A 20934-nucleotide genomic window follows, 5' to 3' on the forward strand; every position below is an offset into this window, starting at 1 on the left:
TTATGATTCATTGGGTGAACCTAGAAAAATTATTTTCGGGTTGGTTCGTATCGACTCAAGGACGCTAACAATTGGTGGAGGGTTGATTTCTCTTCATTGAATCTCAAAGATTGGTAACTAGATCTCTTTCACATACTCAAGTGTAGTATAGATCGACATATGGGTTGAGCGATTGGCGCCCACCGGCCGTGTAATTTCTCTCCGATGGACAACAATAATGATTTATGGAACAACCTACCAAGTTGTTTCAATTTTTGCAAAACCATATGGGGGTGTAAAACTATGAAATTCTTTTGACAAGGATATAAATGTTTGTATCTTAATGTAATGTTGAAAAGCCTAAATCTCAACATCTATAAAAGACGATCTTAACAGCTTTGGAAGTGGTAAATTAGATAAGGAAAAGACAGATGGTCGATTGAATGTAAAAATGCAGATACATGGATATGCTTAAACAAATGTGAATGCTTTGTGTTCATCATCGTAAAGTTCAAACTCCCAACTCAATTACATATTATGATCTTAAGTTGTTTTCTTTTCTTTTCTTTCTGGAAAATTGAGAATTTTGGACTTGAGTGAGTGAATAATCTTGTTAGAAGAAATAAAAACAATTTAAGCAATCTATTCACCTTAAAAACAAAAACATGCATTTGTCATTTCCAAAATCTCACTTATAATTAACCAGAAAAAGGGACATGTTACGTTTGAATCACCTCCAAAATTCGCGTCATAAAAAAAAATCATAACCAACTATTTAGATGTTGAACTGAGTTGAAATTTTTATGAATAGTAATGAGTTGAGATGTAGTGAATTTTGTAGAGCTTACCTAAAATAAATTTAGATGTGATTGAATGTTAATATAAATTTAACTGTATTTATGAGAAGTTGAAAAAGTTGTAGGTTCTACATGATAAAGAGGTGTTGAGTTTAAAAAAATTGAGTCTCATGTGTAAAGAAGTTTTGAGTTGAGTGATGTTTAGTAATTTGTGAGTTGTGTTTGGACATTAGAATAGGTCTAAAACAGAACCCAGTTGAGATGACCTGAGCTCATTCAAGAATCCAAATGATGCATTGAATCCACACTGCAAGAGCAATTAAACGGTGAAAACAAGAAATTAAGGTGGCATTAATACTAGAGTTTCCCTTTTCAGAATATGAAAATGCTCCATATCCATGTCCATGCCAAAGAAATTTATTTACAGGGTACAAAAGTCACATAAGCCTCAATATGTATAGCCTTGTGAACCACACAACAAACAGTTCATTCTTCCGATTCTCAGGAACTAGTTATCTGTCATACCCTTCTAAACAAACTTTTCACTAAACTGGCAAAATCAACACCGTTAGCTAGCTACACAGAAATACTTCATGAAAAGCTGCAGTGAAAAATGCATATCAAACAGACCTCCACGTTGGTGAAATGACAAAGTTAGCTGCATTTTGGATTTTGGGGGGAAAGGTGGGGGAGAGGGGGGTTCAGATGAGCCTCCTTTTGAAGTTACGCGTAGTTGATTGGTAAGTACGAACTAGCAACCCAACTCCTACACCGACTCCAAGGCAAACGCCAAGCCCGATCCCAACACCAACTCTCACACCCGCATTGAACCAGGACAGTTCACCATCTTCACCATCTATGTACTCCATTCTCCAATACGGGTTACTGCTGTAGTAATCTTCATTTTCTGGTTTGTAGTTTCTGTATTCTGCCATCTACAATTGAAAAAAACGATAATTGGTGTTACGGCAGTTGAACAGGCTGAAAGCGTACGCATATAAAGTATAAAAGCATATAAATTACAACAAGCTTATCCCTTCATGAAAGCCCTAGAAGCTAGAGGGGTTTGCTGTAAACAGGTAAGGGTCAAGCAAATCTCTCATTTCTATGTGAGCCACAACCTAATGCTCCAGCAAAAGCTAAAATGCTTTATGAACTGGTGTATTTGGTGGTTTATACTCTTATAAAAAAAAATTGGTGGTTTATACCAAATCGGGTTAGCCTTTTTCTTGTTAAAATATGTCATATAAGCAACAATAGACAGAAGAAAACAGTAGGACCACGCCCAAGTAGACATTCTAATCTACAGCTACTTATCACCAGTCATGAAAAGTTAATGGGGTGATTTATACGATAATTTAGCCTATGATCCATGATGCAGAAACGCAAGAAGTAATAGGAACTATTTCTTAAAAATAACGTGACACAAGAAAACACACTAAAATGTTCATAATAGCCCATATACCATCTTTTGTCTAATTGATCATACTATCGTCCCATGATGAAAATAACCCACTAGATCCAGACAAGGAACAATTAAAGAAAACATAGGTGGTAAGGAGGCATAATATTAAACCCACATTTCTTTTAAACATTCTCCATATCATCATCAAGAGTACAATTACAGGAATGGATTATTAATTACAAGCACAATAATGATATTAAGGATTGATTTACACTAAATATTAATATTCAAAAGCAAACATATATTCTTTAAGACCAAGGAAAAAAAACATATCTTTTTTGAGACTTAACCCCCTAAATAGAATATGAAAATTTCATGCAGCAGCCAAAGAAAAGTATCTAAGAATCTAAGAGATTCAAGTATTTAGGAGATTCAAGATGGATCCAAACTAAACTTTTGTCGAGATTTTCATCAAAGCTCCGAAGCATTATAACTATGGAGAAAAAAATTGTATAGGTACAAGATGAAAGATTCTTATTACAATGGAAATTAAGTGAGAACAATTTAAACAGAGAGAAGACAAGGGTTTATGCGTTTCAGTCAGAATAAGATAATCTCCATTTCACTTTTTTTTTTTTTTTTTTTTCCTTCCAGTATCTCCATTTCACTTAAGATGGATAGTTATTATTTAGTATTAAACATTGGCTATTTTGGTCATTGTATTCTTAAAAATGATTAGCTTGATAAGCTAAATGACCACAACTGCCATTATCTTACATGTCATGGATACTATATATTTAAGGGAAATGGAGAGGACTATGCGAGTGTAGGAGAGGACAAGAGATATCTCTAAAATTTAGATATGATGTTAATGATAAATGAAAAGAAAAAAGTAAGGAATTTGCAAGCTACAAGATGTTATTGATTAAAAAATTTAAAAAATCTGCTTCTTGCTGCATCCCACAAACCAAACGACAATGCAAATCAAAACCCAATGACAATGAGATCTTAATCTGCCCAAATTTCAGAAACTAATTTTCTGTGGTTTTCAAAAGAAACCCTTCACCAGATTTGCCTAGGTTTTTCAGCCATGGAGCGGATCTTTCCTCTTTAGTCTTGAATTTGTACTTGAAGGGGAATAAACACTTCATCTTTTGAAGCATTCTGATATCAATATTCAAGTTTATATATCAGATATTGCCAATTCTCTTAGTTTGGCTTAAAAGGACAGATGTCCAATACAAAGAGTCAGCCAATTAAAGTTTATTTCAGATAGAGAGAGAGCTATACAATTAAATGCTGAAATGAAGGGAAAAAGGAAGATAAAGGAAATGAGCATTGCAACAGACAGGAGATGGAGCGATGGGGGCAAGGATGATAATGGGGACTGTAAAATCATGGTAAATCAGTGATTCTTTTTGGGATGCATTGGGTGCTTCTAGTTTTCTGAAAAATCAATGAAAATCTGTGTGTCAGCTTCCAATCAGTGTGCATAAAGGTAGTTTTACGCCTGGACCAGTTCGAAGTTAAACTCTTACCGAAAACAAATAAAGAACTTTTAAAAAACGGAATAAAAATAGTGTTTCAAAACTGACATAAATCTAAAACGTTGAAGTCAAATTTGTCTTAACTCAGTATTAACTTTTAGCCCCCATCCCCCTATGCACACAGCCGACCTGTGCACTAAGATCTGGAAATTCTAACAGAATGAAGGAGAGAATCTTGAAAGTGCACATACTAAACTCATGACAGCTACCCAATAAAACCTATAAAATTATTTCTTTCATGTAAGGAGAAAAGTTGCAGATATCTATATCATAGCAGTTCCTCACAAAGGCATTTTTTCCTTCACTGAAGGACAATGGGGTGAAGGAAAAGAATTAATTATAGCAAGCAGAGAAACAAAACTATCTAAATATTAAAAAAAAAAAATACTAAAGTCTTCACCCATCCTCTGGTTAATTAAGTTCAAGAAACATTCAATACATCTGACAGCCAAAGAGTATTCCCTTGTTTCTGCTCAATATAGACTATGGAAAGTCCGAGTCCAAAATCCCAGGACTCGACTAATTCTGTGTGCATTAATGACTAATTTTTTTTTTTTAAAGAAAAAGACACCTGCCAATGACATACAAGATGTGTTATCTCTCAAGGACATCCAAACATGAAACAAGATTTATTGGATAGCCTTAGATGCTTATGAAACAAAACAGAGAAATGATAAACTCATTTAAGCTCAAGCACATACAATGGAGCCTCAGAAAAACTACCCAACATTGGAGTGGGCCCCACATGTGCAGACCATGTTGCTACCCCACACTTAAAAACTTGTGCCCTGCCCATACCCCAACGATGCCTTCTAAGATAAGATTCTCTTTGCCGTCCCAGACATCAAGTTTAATAAAAATTGGCTTTTTGTAACAAGAAACCTTCAGCACAGGAAGCCTATAGGTGGCCTTGACATAAACGACCAAACAAACACAATTTCTACACCACACTGTAGATTTGGATCAAAGCAACCAGTTCCTCGCAATGAAAGGGTTGTTTAGTCTCTCCATGGATTAGAAAACCTTAAAGCTCTCCCTAAACATGCAAATACCAGCGATGTACTAAAGCACTGAATGAGCACCAACAAATTGAAACCAGATAAACAAAGGGAACTTCTGAAATGTGAATTCAAATATAAAACATATTCCCCAAAAATTACCTGCAGATCTTCAGGGGACACATTTTTCTGGGATTCAGCGGTCTCATGTTCAGGAATTGCATCCAACATGCCTTTCCTGTTGTGTTTCTTTCGAAAACTAAGCTTTAAAGTCTCGGTTAAGATGATGGGTGTTCCAGAGAAGCAACCTGCAACATAAACCTCAATTGTTGGTGTCAGAAATTTGGGGCCACCAAGATGTTTCCCCTTTAAGAATCCGGTACCGGCAGTGATAGCTGGTTTACAATTCATGTTCCACCGCTTGGTACTGCCTTTTGATTCCCCCATAAAACCGTTGCTATTAGACATCTCCAAAACTCCAGTGAGAATGAGATCTTCTTTATCAAAAACCTCAAATTTCACACTTCCGGTCAACCTTATACTATCTGTGCCCACAAACGTGGCTTCTTCTGATTTCCTATCTACTCGATCCCTTCTAAGAAGAGAAGAGACTCCATCAGAGTAACTGCTACTTCTAGTACCATTGACTTCCAAATGGGTGTCAGGGCTCAGAGGAATATGATTCAAAGTGAAAAACTCAGGGGTAGAGTCGTCAACATGTAAATGGCTTATCCTCACGTAGAAGACTCTCAAATCAAACCAAGGCGATGAGAGTTTGGTAAAGGGTTGGTATCTAATAATTTGAAGGCTATGATTGGCAGCTTCACCATTGCTCAATGTTGTTGCACAAGGACCCACCATTGCTCAGAAGCTTGATCTTCACTAATAATCCCTCCAATATTGTTAACTAAGAAAATGAGGATAACATTGCAGGAACTATGCAAGCTGGAATCAGAATGCCGGTGAAAAACCTATTTTACAAATAAACAGAGAATTCTGTTATTCAGATAAGCACAGAGGAAAAAAAAAAAAAAAAGAAAAAAACTTAGCTCTCTCTCTCTCTGCGGGTCCGATTAAAAAGATGAAAGTAGGAGAAAAGAATCAGTATCTACGAAAAACAGAATAAAGCTAAATAAAGTTCGTCTTTGCTATGCCAATGATCACAGCGAAAAAAAGGGAACCCCAACTATAGGAAACCCTTAGAATATGGGAAAAATGAAGACCAAATCACAAGGTGCAAGGGATGCAGGCTGAGTGGCTGAAAAAGAAGCAACCTCCGACACAAATCAAACAAAATAAATGTGTGAGGAATACACTGCTCAGGTCGAGACGAATAAAACGTTATTTGCTTTATCTTTAGAAAAACGGAGAACAAGATGGATCTGAGAGAAATTCCGATTCATAATCGATCTTATTATCAGCAAAAACTGACGAAGGAAGAAGCTCAGGAAATGTTTAAATGATAAATAAGAAGGTAGCCTGAAACAAATTCAGAATTTTAGCATATCAGGAATATACCAGAGAACAGGAAATCAAATTATTTGGATTTATAAAATAAAAAAAAAAGAAGGGTACCCACCAGCAACCCCAGGGATCTACAGCCCACCCAAAAGAGATTTCACTTCTCTGTTTTCGTTTTAAAAAACAAGAGATTGAAGAGCCATCCGATATACAGAGACAGAAAAAAAGAAGAGAAATAGCTTCCAAGAATCCAAACAAAATTGCCGGCTATTATCATATAAAGCGTACGTATCGCGTCACACACAGCGCCAAATATCTCTCTATCTCGCTTCTCTAGAATGATGCAGAGCCACAAACAATTACGAACTTTCCACCGGAAATAAAACATACCCAGAAAATCTTTCATCCACAAGCTGAATTTGAGGTACTAAGCTGACACCCATACGATCGGATTATTAAAGCAAGTGAGTTCTCAAATCGCTTTCGGGACGTCAGGGTTAGAGCTTTCAATTCCCGTTAAGCACAGCTCGTGGCCAAGAGGCAATTCAAGGACGACCCCAGTCTTTAACAATCCACCAGTTATTTTATTTTGGAATCTTTTCATCTTTTTGATGCTTTATTTTTCTTTCTGGGCCGACCTCAGAGAGATATTTCGAGGAAATTATCGAGGTGGAAAAAAACTCAATCTCTAAAAAGGTATTCGTACGTCTCCCAAATGTGAAATCAACTGTGTGGTGAAGAAATCTGAATTTGATGGTGGGTTTTATATTGCGTTGAATCTCAAGGTATATTATGTTGGAAGGAAATGGGCGTCTCTGACCCGAATGTTCCGATCTTATCCGATTGCGGGGCAAGATTCTACGTTCACGAGGAGGCTGATGCGTTTTTGAAAGGGATGCGAAGGTTTAGAGGCTACATAACGGCTCTAAAGTTGAGCACATGATAATCAGTCATCGTTTTATCATTTGGGAAAATGCACTTTCATTCTCTCTAGTTGATCTAGTTTTACATTTTAGATCCTAAATTAGTTGGACTAAGGCAATGTTCAGAAATAATTCTCGTCTCATTTCATTTTATCTCATCTTATTTTTTTTCTAAATATCACTCAAATATAAAAACTTTTAAACTAATTATTACAACTTTCTCAATTTAAAAAAAAAAAAAACAATTCAATGTTTTCAAATTCTAAAATAAAATAATATAAAAAATAATATTCTTACAATATTTTAATTTTATAATATTTTTTATTCAACTTTTTCTCTCTTTCTCCAAAACTTAAATAATATTTGACTCAAATTATTTCATTACTATTTACAAATCATTTGATTAATATTTACAAAATTCTTATATCATTTTATTCTCCAAACATCTCATTCCTCTCGTTTGTTTTCACAACCATTCTTATCTAATCTCACACAAAAATAATATATTCTCACACAAAATAAAATAAACAATTAAATTTTTTCAAATCTAAAAAAAATATTTTAATAATATTTTATTTAATTTTCAACTTTTATCTCATCTTATCTCTTATGCAAAAATAAAAATAATATTAAAAAGATATATTCTAACAATAAAATATGCATGTTGTAACTTTTTGGTAGTTGGATAGTGAAATGTATCAATTATGATATTCAATGATGTAAAGTATAAAATTTTGATGAGAATTGCTCTATCTACATAGAAATATTTTAAAAATAAGTTTTCATATCGACACGTCTTAAAGTGACACACTCAATCTATTTTACAACAGAATATACTTTATAATATAATGTTTCATATTAAAAGCCACACCAGTTTGTAAGATGTTACTTTCATAAAATTTATAGTCTATATGTAGACCAAATATTTCATTTTGTTAACATTTCCACTTGTCGTTAGGGATTGAATTTGATAATCTAATGACGAACCAATCAAGGGAGTAAGCCGTCAATTGTAACCAACCTCTATAAAAAAAAATAACATATTGAAATATGGGAATATTCTAATCTAAGATCTAATCCACCATTTTCCTTTATTTTGGTTCAAGTGGGCAAAGGCTTAGTGGCCATTCACTACTATATAAATATATTCTTTAAGGTACAAAAAAACATTTAATAGCAATGGATCGATTACAATAATTCTTTTACGGCGGTTTGTGCTGTCAACTTCTGTTGGTATTTTTTTAAAAAAATAATATTTATTAATAACGTTTTCTTAAGAATTATTTTTGTTTGGTAACCATTTACTTTAACATTCAAGGGGGTAACGTTTACAATTTATAATTAACGTTAGTTGCAGTTATTTTCTTTAGCCGATTGGTTGTTAAAAGAAAAAAAATATTACTGATTATTTATCCTTTCATTCAATAGCCCATTTTTTTTTTTTAATAAAAACAAACCGTTATCTGTGAAAGTAAATTACTTTGCTGCCGTTTTCTTCTTATCCAAACGTTGGTGCTAATACCTCATAGCTGGATATTTTAGTACCCTTAGGAATAACTGCAGGTAAAACTGAGTTTATAGCTTTGTACGTTTCTTTCATAATTTTTCATCTTTATTGAGTAACTATTTATTTGACTTTTATTTCTTGATTTGATATAATATCTTCTAGAGCGGTTAGCACCTATGGTGCTTTTAAAAAGGGTCAAACGATTTTTGTTTTTTTTTTTTTTTGATATAAAAAAGAAGAGTTTGATGGATATATATAAAATACGTGCATATATATATATATAGAGAGAGAGATTTTCTAGATAATAGAAATGTGTTTTTTGAGTAGAACTTTGAGCTCAACCATTTGTGTGCAGAGTTGGTTTGGGCTATACGACGATTAGTTGAACTATTGTATTCTGGATGAGTCAAGTCAAGAAAAATTCTATTGTACCAATAAATTTAAGACTTTATAAACTGCAGAGGACTTAAATCTCCTTAAAGAAAGCGAGATTTTCGTGCCTCAGTCTAAATTGGCTTCGTTTCTTTTTTAACTTTATTATAATTTTCATTACATTATTGTGTAATTTCACCAACAACTTCAAGTGCCAAAATATATGGATGAGGATTTGTTGAGATAATTCTCAACCGTGCTTGTAACGTCCACAATTAGGGGTAAATTCGGTCTGGTCTGGTTTGATTCAGGGAGATTTTGTGGATCGGACTGAACTAATTCGGTCCAGAGTTTTCCCACCCTAGACCAGACCGAACTCCCTCAGGACCAATCCGGTCCGGTCCCATTCGGTCGGTCCGGTCGGTCCATTCGGTCCACTGTTGACTATTTTTTTTTTTTTATTTAATGAAATTTTGTTTAATATTTATGTACTTATATTGTGATATATTTAATATATATACATATAGTATACTATTATATATATTACTAATACGCTAATACTATTAGTCTATTAGAAATAATACTATAACTTTTTTTTTTGAAAATGTGAATCCATTCATCATAACGAAGTTATAAATGTGACTTATCAATACAGGAAAATCCCGACTATAAGCCAATTTACTCATCTGCTCTGGAGCACCCCCGCACACGAAGTAGTGGACATTGTCCTAACTTCTAAACTTCTCTGAAGAGAGAAAGCACTCTGTACAAAACAGAATGACTGACTCCTCCAACCTTCTAAGAATGTGGATTAAGGGACACCACTGCTTTGGACTTAGTCGAAAAGCGTACTCCTAATCTATTACTAACAGAATAACAAAAAACTACACTACCATACAAAACTAGACCACCACAGAAACCGAGCAGCAGTGAGAGCCCGGCAGCACACCCACCCCAGACGACGGCATTAGGAGCCCCAGCACAACACGAGTACCCAGCTCGCGTGCGGACCACAGAACCTTCATCAGAGGTTGGTCGTACGTCCAGTGGCCGTAACACCGACTGCCTTTCTCCACAGCACAAGCCCCGGGTTGTGTCCGGTCAAAAAACCCTATCACCCGCTCGGTTTAAAACAAGTAATACAAAAAAAAAAAAAAAAAAACCCCAGAAAAACACTGACGGACGGACAGATGAAAAATAGAAAAGCAAGTAATACGGACGGATGAAAACAAAACAAACCAGTGGTGCGTGCAATGCAACCACTCTTAGAGGGGGTCTGACGGTCATTCGATGATTACCCAGAGTCTTAGGACCCAGAAAAGTAAGGTTTTGAGTCGGCAAATGGCTCCCTGGTGGCGCGTGACAGCCATGCTCTGGTTTCGTCCGAGATTCCATCCCGCGCGTGCGGGCTACGCTCCCTCCCTTCTGGCGCCACGTTCGATGGCCTTGAAGATTGGCAGCTAGCCAACGTTCTGGTGGGTTGCGTGTTGACGGTCGGTAGCTGGAAACGGTCCTGTCGGAACTCCCCTCCTTTATTTACCTGAAAACACACAAAAACCCAAAACAAAAGGAAAAACGAACACAAAAACAGCAAATAGAGAGAAAAGAAGGGGGAAGGGAGGAGGGGGGAGGAGCCGAAGCTCCCACCCTCGTCGGTCGATCTGGTCTGTTAGGATTTTTTGGAGAGAGAATGGAGGGTTTTTTGGAGAGAGAAGAAGTCACCCATCAGTATCATGGGAGGTTCAGTAATAATACTATAACTAATAACTATATGTAATAATAGTAATAGTGATAACTATATATGTAACTATAAGTAATACTAATAACTAATACTATTAGTCTATTAGTACTAATAACTATACTAGTACTAATACTATAACTAATAACTATATGTAATGATAGTAATACTATATGTAATACTATATGTAACACTATATTAAATAATAGTAATAATAGTAATACTCTTATTACTAATACTCTATGTAGTTATAGTAATTTAATACTAACATATTACATATTAAGCTAACTATACTAATATTATTATAAATTTACAAATATATGATATATTATAATTTATATCATAACTTTTATAATATTTTAACACATTAATATATATACTAGTACAATATATTTTTTTTTGATCGGTTATACTAGTACTATATATTATAGTTAATAGTTATACATTAAAGAATATAGTAATACATTGATACTAAATATATATAGTTATAGACTTATAATGATTTAGTTATTATGAATTTATGATTAATATAACTATTTAATTGTATTAGTATTAGACTATCAGTAATTCAATTTGGCTGTATTATATTATTAATATTATTTATGTTGAATCAGTTAGTTAGTATAACTATATTCTACATTATTAGTATTAATATAAATATTAGTATTAGTTATAACTATATAGCCTATATTAGAATTGAGAGTCTTAGACTATATAATAGACTAATAATATTAGTACAACTATATAAGTATATTGTATAGCTATATATTAGTTTCAATTATAGTGATTAGTATAACTATATAATAGTAGACTATTAGTATAACTATATATTAGTATTAGTTATACTGTTATGGTGATTTAGTATATTATAATTTATATATTATATTTATACTAGAACTCTTATAATATATTAATATATACTAGTACTACATATTATAGTTTTATATTAAAGAATATAATAATACATTTATACTAAATATATATAGTTATATTTCTAGTGATTTAATTATTAACTTATTATGATTAGTATAACTATATAAATTACATAATAGTATATTAGTATTAATAGTGGACTATTAGTATAGGTCACTACAACTATTGTTGAAGTATTAGTTATAGTAATTTAGTATAACTATATATTAGTATAAGTATAACTATAGTCTATATTAGACTATTAATATTTTTTATACCATATATAATTATATAATTAATTATATACAACTATTATATAAATAATATATCTAAATAATATTTATTTTTTTTTAATTTCTATTCGTTCCGATCTGGGGCAAAAAATCCCTGGATTGGGACCGGACCGAAACCCTTCAGTCCCTTAAAAAATGGACGGGACCGGACTGGACCCAATTCCAATCGGTTTATCCAATCTGAACCGTCCGATTTTTAGCCTTAACCACAATAGCCTTTTGTGAAGCAGAGAAATAACTTTGAGTCTCTAGGTTTCAATTCTATTCTAAGTGTTTAGGATTTCTCTAATATTGAAACCCTTTTTAGTTTAGCTCAAGTTGGATGGAATAATATTTGCTTGGGTGACATTATCTTAAATCTTGATTTCTTTCACATTTTTCATCTCAGGGTTGATTTTGGTGCCAAATATTTAATACTATTCATTAAGTGTAGTTAAAGATATTATCAAGTGTCTAAATAAAACTTTTTTAACTTAATTTAGACATTTCACACTGTGGTATTGAAAGTACTGATCTAGGTTCTAACACCAAGACTACTATTCACTTTGAAAAAGTGAAAAATAAATTTTACACGATAAAATCCTAAATAATCATACTAACATTAAAGTTTAAGTCGTTTATCAAAATTTGACTCCAAATTATTTTGAAAACTCAAAACGCTTTTTTCGAACACGTGTTTTTAATTTTTTAATTATGACATGACTCGTAAATAAGATATAGACAAAGAAAAAGTACGAAGTATTCTAAACTTTTAAAACTTTATAATTATCTAGATCTAGTGTTATTTACAAGAATTTTAAAATTACTTTAACTTAAATTGACAAAACTTGTGGAATGTCAATGTGCTAAACACGTCCAAAACAATTCCTATAAATGTACGAGGGTGTGAACACAAGATTTGTGGCTCGTCTCAATGGTGAATACTACCGTACCTATTAATTTAATTTTTTCAAATCTCAGAATAAATATAATATTAAAAATTATATTATAATAATATTTTAATTTAATAATATTTTAATTTTAATTTTTTTTTCTTATTTTTCAAAATCTAATAAAATATCATAATTCAAACTATTTTACTAACTATAAATTATTTTATTATTATTTACAGACTTTTTTCTCGTCTCATTCCAAAAGCATTATTTTAAAATTACTTTAACTTAAATGACAAAACTCGTGGCCAGTGTGGAAGACGTGACAAAAATTATATATAGGTAATTGATTATTTGGTTAATTTATCCATTCGAATATTAATAATTATATGCATTCATGAGAGATGACAATCCACGATAATATTGTTACATTAAAGAATTATATATATATAATCCTTCACAGTAGGTCTCAGGTTCACTTTATTCATGGATGGGATTAGCAATAAAAATTGTAGGATATTTTGAATAATCACTTGTGTCTCACGTTTGGTCACGTAGTTCAAATAAGATGAGATGGTATATTTTATATAATAGTGATATTTTTAAATTAAAATGAAATAAAATGATTTGTAAAAAAATATGTTTGGATTGTGAGCACTAGCATTAGCTTTATCAAAAGTCAATACATCTTCAAATTTTGATAAATTTACTTAAAATAAACCTACATTGAATTCATCAAAGAGGTATTTGGGAAGCTTTGAGTTACAATAATTGTTGCTATTCCTTCAAATTTGAAAGTTTGCTATTCCATATTTAAACTAATATTTTATTCTAATTTTAATAGACAATGATTTTATTTTATTTTATTCTAAATTATTTGGGAATCAATTATTTAAGTACTAAATTAAACTATTAATATCCATATGGTTAATATAATTACAAAATATGAAGAAAAAAATTAAAAATATTATTATTAAAAAAATAATATTATATTATTATTTTGATGAATCTAATGGCTAATCCAATGTGGAATTATAGATATGAAGGTTTTGGATTTATGAAAAATATGTACTTTTCATCAAATTTTAAAAATGAATTTGATGAGTCAATGAGTTGAGATAGTTTTAACTTTTTGGGATTTGATAAAGTGGTAGGTCTCACCAATTATTAAAAAATATTTTTAATTATTGGGTGGAAAATATTATGAATATATTAAAAATAAATAATATCTATTATTAATTTAAAAACTCATAAATATTTTGACTTTCCCAAAGTATATTATTATATTATTATATTATGGCCTATTTATTATAGTATATTTTATAAAATTCGAAATATATTTTTCTAATTATATATTACAGTAAAATAAAAAATTTAATAGATAATTATATATATTAAAAATTTGGGAGTTAGTATTATTGTAGCATTGTTGTAGTTATACTGCAGCATTATTGTAGTGTCACTGTAGCATTATTGTAGCATTTGTTAAAAAATCAGAGAGGAGATAAGATCTGATTTCTAATTGTTTGGATAGACAGATGAAAAATGAAGTACAACTCATATGAGATAGTTTGTATCTTATCTAGACATTCAAACCGGGCCTCAATGTACCTTAAGTGACAATTCTAGGTTGAGTAATGATAAATATAATTTTAAAGTGTATAAACTATGCACATTCACTTTAAAAAATTGGGATTCACTATTAAAAAAACTATTTTTTCACGTGGGTTTGTGACTCTCTTTATCTTTTTTTTTTTAATCAAAAGGAATAAACGGAACTTGCACACCCTAAAATTGTAAATATCATTTTTTTTCCTGAATTACTTACATACCTCCCAAGTTACCTGAATGAATCAAGCTAATAAGATTTTGATAGGCAACATATTCCAGCTCACCTTCTAGATGATAAGCTTCAAACAATCCTGCAATTTGAATTTTCATGGAAGTTCCCAGTCCAGTCCTTCATAGGTAGTACAAAAATGGGTACAAGTCATTTGGTTATACCATCAACAGATTTAATTGAAAGTTGTCCTTTAGGCTTAGCTAGGTTTCTGGTATAATTTATTTTCCTAATCTTTCTTGTGTTTTGTTACGTATAAGTAAATTTGCGTATTGATCTGCGTATCAATACTGCTATCTTCATATTCAAATTCAAATTAGAACAATTTTTATTAAAATCTGACTTTCCGACCAATCATATTAAATGTGTATGTGTATTGGTATATAAAATCGCTTATAACCAGATTTTTTCATTTAGATTTAATTAAATATTCCATAATTAGAATATGATTGATTTGAGACAAGTTCATACATCGTAGGCACTCCTAATTTCTTCCCCTCTTTCCTTGGTCTTCACTGCATAGAATATATCATCACGGACCAAGACTGAGTTATTAAGGATCAACCAACCCCCACCACAAATGCCACTTACATAGGTAACATGTCGACATTCAGTGCATAAGATAATCTTGCAGTTGTACTGAATAAAGAACACATATATATTAAGATAGGCTGTCCATGTTTGGAATCAACCTAGATTGATCAGAAAACCACCTCGTACATCTTGAATATCATTAGAGTAATGGCCTTGCAAAATGTTTCTTGTTCGAAGGTTCTATTCGTCACGGAACAGGCTAATCCGTGACAATTACAAAAGAGTAATGTTAAGAGGTATTAGACTTATATAGTATGACGTGTCAATAATTAAAAGTTAAAATAAGAAAAAATCAAGGCAAACTAATATTTCATTATATCATAAAATTTATAAAATGAGTAATAGTACAAGCATGCACTGCATCGTGTAACCTTTTTATTTTTGTTTTTTAGACTCAGTATTAAAAAGTTGATTTTTTATTTTTATTTTTATTTTTAAATCTTGCTTTTCTTTTTAAGACATGTATGAGATTTGCATATTCTAAATCTCCCTAACTCATTGGTCTTATAAAATATTTATAGTAAAATGTATTGTAATTCAACATTTTCCATTCCAAAATAGTAGGACTGAAAAAAAGGTTTGCTCTGGTCTGAAAATCGATCAAAATTAGTCAAAATCGATCTGATTTTGATTTTTTTTTTCTAACACCGGATTAGACCAGTTTATATTTATATTTTAATTGTTTATATTATATAAAATATTTTTTTATATTATATATAATTTTTATATATATAATATATATAATTATATATTATAAAATCATTTTGTATTATATGATAAATTATTAATTAATATAATATTAAATTTTAAAATCCTAAATTTTTAATAGTTATAGTAATACTATATATTATAATATACTGTAATATATCAATATAATTTATAATATAATTATAATATATTAAAATATATTATTATATACTATAATATACTATATATATTATATATACTATATAATATACAAGAAAATCGGACTGAATTGGACCATAACTAGTAAAATCGAAAGTACTAATTTAGAGATGTAACCGGTGTGATATTCAAATTTCAAAATTGATATATATCAGTTTAGTTTTAAAATATGTTCAAAATTATACCAAACTTAACCTATTATAACCCCTACAAAATAGGATCTTGATGAGTAGGGTGACCCAAGAAAGGGGCATCCACTCCCAACCACGTCATCGAAATTAACTTAACCCAACCTTTTTCAATATATATATACCCACACCAACCTTCATAACTATTCACACAAGGAAAAGGCTAGGCTTCGGTAAATGTTGTGCCTCTATAGCTAACACTTAATTGCTAAAACCTTTTACATCTGAACCCTTAAAGTATCCCTAATAGGCAAATGATCCTTCGAATCAAATGCTATAAATACAAAATATATAACCAATGAAAAATGATTTAAGTATACAAGAGAAATTCAGATATATGACCAAAAGAGATTTCTAACACCAAATAATCAATGCTAAATATTGAAACATTAATTCACTCTACAGCTAGAAATTGGTTGTTCTAATTAATGTGTATTGAGATCTTTACTACTTACTGCGGTGATCTCTGAGTTGCTATATGAATTTTTCAGCATTTTATGTTGTCCATGTAGCTTTAAATGCTATAAGACTCGCTAGATTGGAAAAATATTTCTTACCCAACTTAGAGCCTCGTGTATAAAAAAAGGTACGGAGAAATTAAGACCTCGTTTATTTTCATAAATGAGATGAGATGAAATAAGTTAATATAAGTTAAATAAAATATTATTATAAAATATTATTTTTATATTGAAATTTGAAAAAGTTGTATTTAGATCTGAAAAAATTGAATTATTTATTTTATTTTGTATAGAGATTTAAAAAAATTGTAATGATTAAAATGAGATTAGATGAAAGTTTTGTGAAAGTGAATAAGTCTGACGTGTGAAGTAGACTTACAATATTTATTATCGGTCATATAAATATTTCTGGCAACATTAAATGAATAATAAAAACAATATTACTCACTTCATGTATATTTTTTTCTCCTACTTTTAAACCCACAAATTCAACAAAAACTTGAGAGGATCTTGATCTCACTCTTTCCCTCTAAACACCCGAACTCGAAAATCAAAAAAGTAATCTTACGTACAGTCGTAGAATGCGTAAATATTATATATTTATTTTAGAAAAGAGTATAATTTACTATTAAGAAATTATTTTTTTAATAAGATAGTGTAAACGTTGTGTCTTTTGAAAAAAATGAAAAAAATATGAGATTTACATAAAAAATTATTTTTTTAATAATAAATCTTAATTATCTTTTAAATAATTACGTGATATTTACTTATTCCATAACTTACATTAATTCTAGTCAATATTCAACGCAAAGAAAAAATAATAAATTTCAACAAGAGGGTTCATAAAAGATTTGCTTTTGTAAGGTATAGGTGGATAAAATAGCAATAAGTTTTTATTTATTTAATTTTTTAAATATTGTTTTTTTATATTTATTTATTTATTTTTGTGTGTTGGATATAACAGAGGACGTTGTACAAGTGGATCTATTATTGATTACGAAAGATCGATGGGAAAGAAGAAGCCTCAAAAAACGAAGGCGCTTTCAGTAGCAATAGCAGAAGCTTCATCAGCAGGAGATGAAACCCAGCAAAAGCCTCAGCCTCAGACCCCTAGAAAGAGAGGAAGACCGCGCAAGATCATCGAGAAACCTGAATCCCAAGATGAAAAAGAAGAAAAACCAACATCAGGAAAAGCCGAGGAGGAGACTACTTCAGAGAGTCAATCCAAGAAAGTCAAAACGGGAGATGAAGAACAGAAAGAACAACAGCCTGAGCATCAGCAGCAGCTAAAGGGAGAAGGCTTGTCCGAGAAAAGAAGCAGAGCTAGGCGGAAAGGTAGACCCAGAAAAAGCAGCTGATCGAGCTCTGCGAGTAGTAATAAAGCCCACACTTTTCTTTATTATTATCTCCAGCAAATTAAGGAATATAAATCGAAAAGATTCTTCATTTCTCGCTTCCCTCTTGTCCCATGTAAATTGTTATAAAAAGAGATCAGTAAAAGGGCATAGCTTTTTATATTGATTGCTTGTAGTAATTCTGCTTACCGTCATCATCTTCTTTTTTGACAATCAAAAATCATTTCAGCAGTTTGCTTTCCTTTGGGTTTTTGGTCTGTAAACATCACTTTGCATACAAGCAAACAAGCTCAAGATTTTCCGACATGATCGGATATAAAATAACGTTATTATTATTATCTGCAAAATGGTAGATACTGTTTAATTTTCCATTCCTTAAGGTGGAAAGGATATTGAACGAGTAAGAAGACGAAAAGTAAATATGAAAACAAAGAAAACCTCAAAGATTGAGTGGAGGAGAAACTGGTTGATTGCAATCTGATCCGAAAAATTGGGGGGTGGGGGAGATGAAAGCTGAACAGAAATTACTTAGCAGAGAAGCGAGTTGCAAGTAGTGCCAGGCCTGCCGCCAGTCCTGTGCTATAATAATATTGCCGAAAGACGCCAATTGATGCCAGCTCAATCCTCAATGCTTAGAACACGTGGCACTCTATCTACAATTATCCACCCCTGGGCCCTCGCCCCAGCAAACCAATGGCTTGAACCATGGATTTTGACTTGAATCCATGCCATTTTCTTGGCGCGTGAAGGAGGGACCCAGCGGAGACTGTCTGTACTCTGTAGTGGCACCCAGAAATCAGAATGGGTCTTTTCATTTGTTCGTAAATTGGACGAAGTAAAAAAAAGTAGTAGGAAAAAATACGTAAAGAATTCAAAGATGAGCAGAAACCAGAAAGAGAGTGGTACGTTGTTGTTGTTTGGGAAGGACAGCCAATTGCTGAAGCACTGGGTTCTGTGCTGACAGAAAAAGGTTGTGAGGGAGGCTATCATGACAGAAGAAGGGAAGAAAATAGCAATTACTCTACCCAGAGTTCTCATTCTCTCACGCTCCTTATCCGTGGGACCTGTACGCCGAAGTTGCGCAATGAGAAGGACACGTCTAGTCAACCAAGGGGACCCAATTTCAAAGGAATCTAATTTTCTCTGTCTGTTTTTTATTTTATTTTATATGGACTTTTGGTTTTGTTTGTTTTGATATGGGAAACGCTGGTTGTAGTTTGATGGTCTGTTTGTAAAAATTATTTTATTATTATTGTTATTATTATTTATAGATCATCCAAAGTATTCTTAAGTTGCGTAAATTTAACAATTTAAAGTTTTGAAGCATGCTATTGAAATAACAAGTTTTTTTTTTTAAATTTTAAATTAAAATATAAATTTTTTTATTTTTTTAATGCTAATCTTAAATACATCTTCTTCTTCGTTCTTATTTTTATTTTTAAAAGAGAGCATAGGATTTGTATATTTTAGGACTCTACCAATCATTTCTCACCTTAAATTTGGATTTGGGCATGACCAATGTAATTTGTATATCAATCATTCTTGTCCTTTAAGATCTGTTTTTATTTTTATATGAATAAAAAGTGTTGGAGAGATAATACGAGATGACTTGTCTATTCAGGTATGACCATAATAACACCTTTTATGGGTGCTACCAGCCCTTCCGCAACCCATACCCTTATATGGGTGGGGGTTTTAACCCCAGCACCAGTGTTAGAGACTCCGGTCAAGTCTCTAAATAATAAGTCCTCCACGCTAATGATGGTCTTGTGATGACCGGATCCTTGTTCCTCTCTTGCTTAATTCTCGAGCAATGGTGGTCAAGATGACCGTTTGGATATGGTGCGGTTAGGTGTTTGGGCAAAAATAGGTATATGGAGTGATGGAAATAGGCAAACACTATAGTGGGTGGCACTAAGTGCTTGGATAGATCAAATGAGGCACATGAAGAATCAACACCAAGAACAAAATGATGAACACTCAAGAACAATGAAGAACACTCAAGAGCAAAATGATGAACACTCAAGAACAATGAAGAACACTCAAGAGCAAAATGATGAACACTCAAGAACAAATAAGAACTCTCAAGAACAACGAAGAACACTCAAGAACAATGAAGAACTCTCAAGAACAACGAAGAACTCTCAAGAACAATGAAGAACAATGCACACAAAATAACAATATCAATAGAAAGTAAATGGAAGACAAGAGATTGAATGACTAATACTCATTCGATTGATAGATTGAACAACATTTATTTACGAATTGCAAAGTGTGATTCTCTCCTTAGGGATTCACGAATTGCACCCCAAAGAGCCCGAGTGCTAAGCACCGAAATGGATGATCTCCAAAACAAAACCTTCCCAAAGCCAATTGTCCAAAGATATGAAAGAAAGGAACTAAGTCCTATTTATAAGAGTTACAACTTGGAAACCCCCAAAAGGCCCATTGGAAATAAATAAATAAAAATAACATAAATAAAAAGAAATAACATATGGCGGACCAAGTTGGCCCAGGCATGCATGAGCCCATGGTGGGCTAGGATGGTGCATGGTGGTTTTCGGTTTAGTCCATGGCTAGGCGGTACAACATGGCTTGCTGATGGGTATGGCATGGTGCCATGCAAGGCCTGCTGGTGGTGAGCCATGTGTGCGTGCTGCATGGCTCAGGCTGGTGGCCTGAGCGTTAAAGCTGTAAGGCATGGGCTGGAGCCATGCTCTGGATGGCATGCCTAGTGGGCATGCCATTGGCCTAACCTGCAAGGCATGGGCTGGAGCCATGCGCTGGAT

The 20934-nt window shown here is 32.2% G+C and overlaps 2 protein-coding genes and 1 long non-coding RNA gene across 4 annotated transcripts; 1 reads left to right on the forward strand and 2 right to left on the reverse strand.

Moving 5' to 3' along the window:
• Positions 1–1095: 1095 nt before the first annotated feature.
• On the reverse strand, positions 1096–7001 carry LOC122296463 (uncharacterized protein At1g01500-like). 2 transcript variants are annotated; one of them, XM_043106201.1, is made up of 3 exons: positions 6578–7001; positions 4889–5697; positions 1096–1711 (listed from the first exon to the last, which is right to left on the reverse strand). In XM_043106201.1, exons 2-3 carry the CDS (start codon positions 5585–5587, stop codon positions 1478–1480), a joined length of 933 nt encoding a protein of 310 aa, XP_042962135.1. In that variant the 5' UTR covers positions 5588–5697; positions 6578–7001; the 3' UTR covers positions 1096–1477. The 2 variants fall into 2 exon arrangements, with proteins under 2 accessions (XP_042962135.1, XP_042962136.1); XM_043106202.1 differs by lacking the exon at positions 6578–7001 and adding an exon at positions 6306–6553.
• A 10758-nt stretch (positions 7002–17759) lies between these two features.
• On the forward strand, positions 17760–18307 carry LOC122297145 (FK506-binding protein 4-like). Its single transcript, XM_043107053.1, has one exon. It carries the CDS (start codon positions 17798–17800, stop codon positions 18146–18148), a length of 351 nt encoding a protein of 116 aa, XP_042962987.1. The 5' UTR covers positions 17760–17797; the 3' UTR covers positions 18149–18307.
• A 131-nt stretch (positions 18308–18438) lies between these two features.
• On the reverse strand, positions 18439–19200 carry LOC122297146. The gene is made up of 2 exons (XR_006238672.1): positions 18584–19200; positions 18439–18484 (listed from the first exon to the last, which is right to left on the reverse strand). It is a non-coding gene; the product is annotated as an uncharacterized LOC122297146 (long non-coding RNA).
• Between the last annotated feature and the right edge of the window lie 1734 nt (positions 19201–20934).

This window comes from Carya illinoinensis, chromosome 15, assembly GCF_018687715.1.
Source record: "Carya illinoinensis cultivar Pawnee chromosome 15, C.illinoinensisPawnee_v1, whole genome shotgun sequence".
In the NCBI taxonomy this organism is placed as follows: domain Eukaryota; kingdom Viridiplantae; phylum Streptophyta; class Magnoliopsida; order Fagales; family Juglandaceae; genus Carya; species Carya illinoinensis.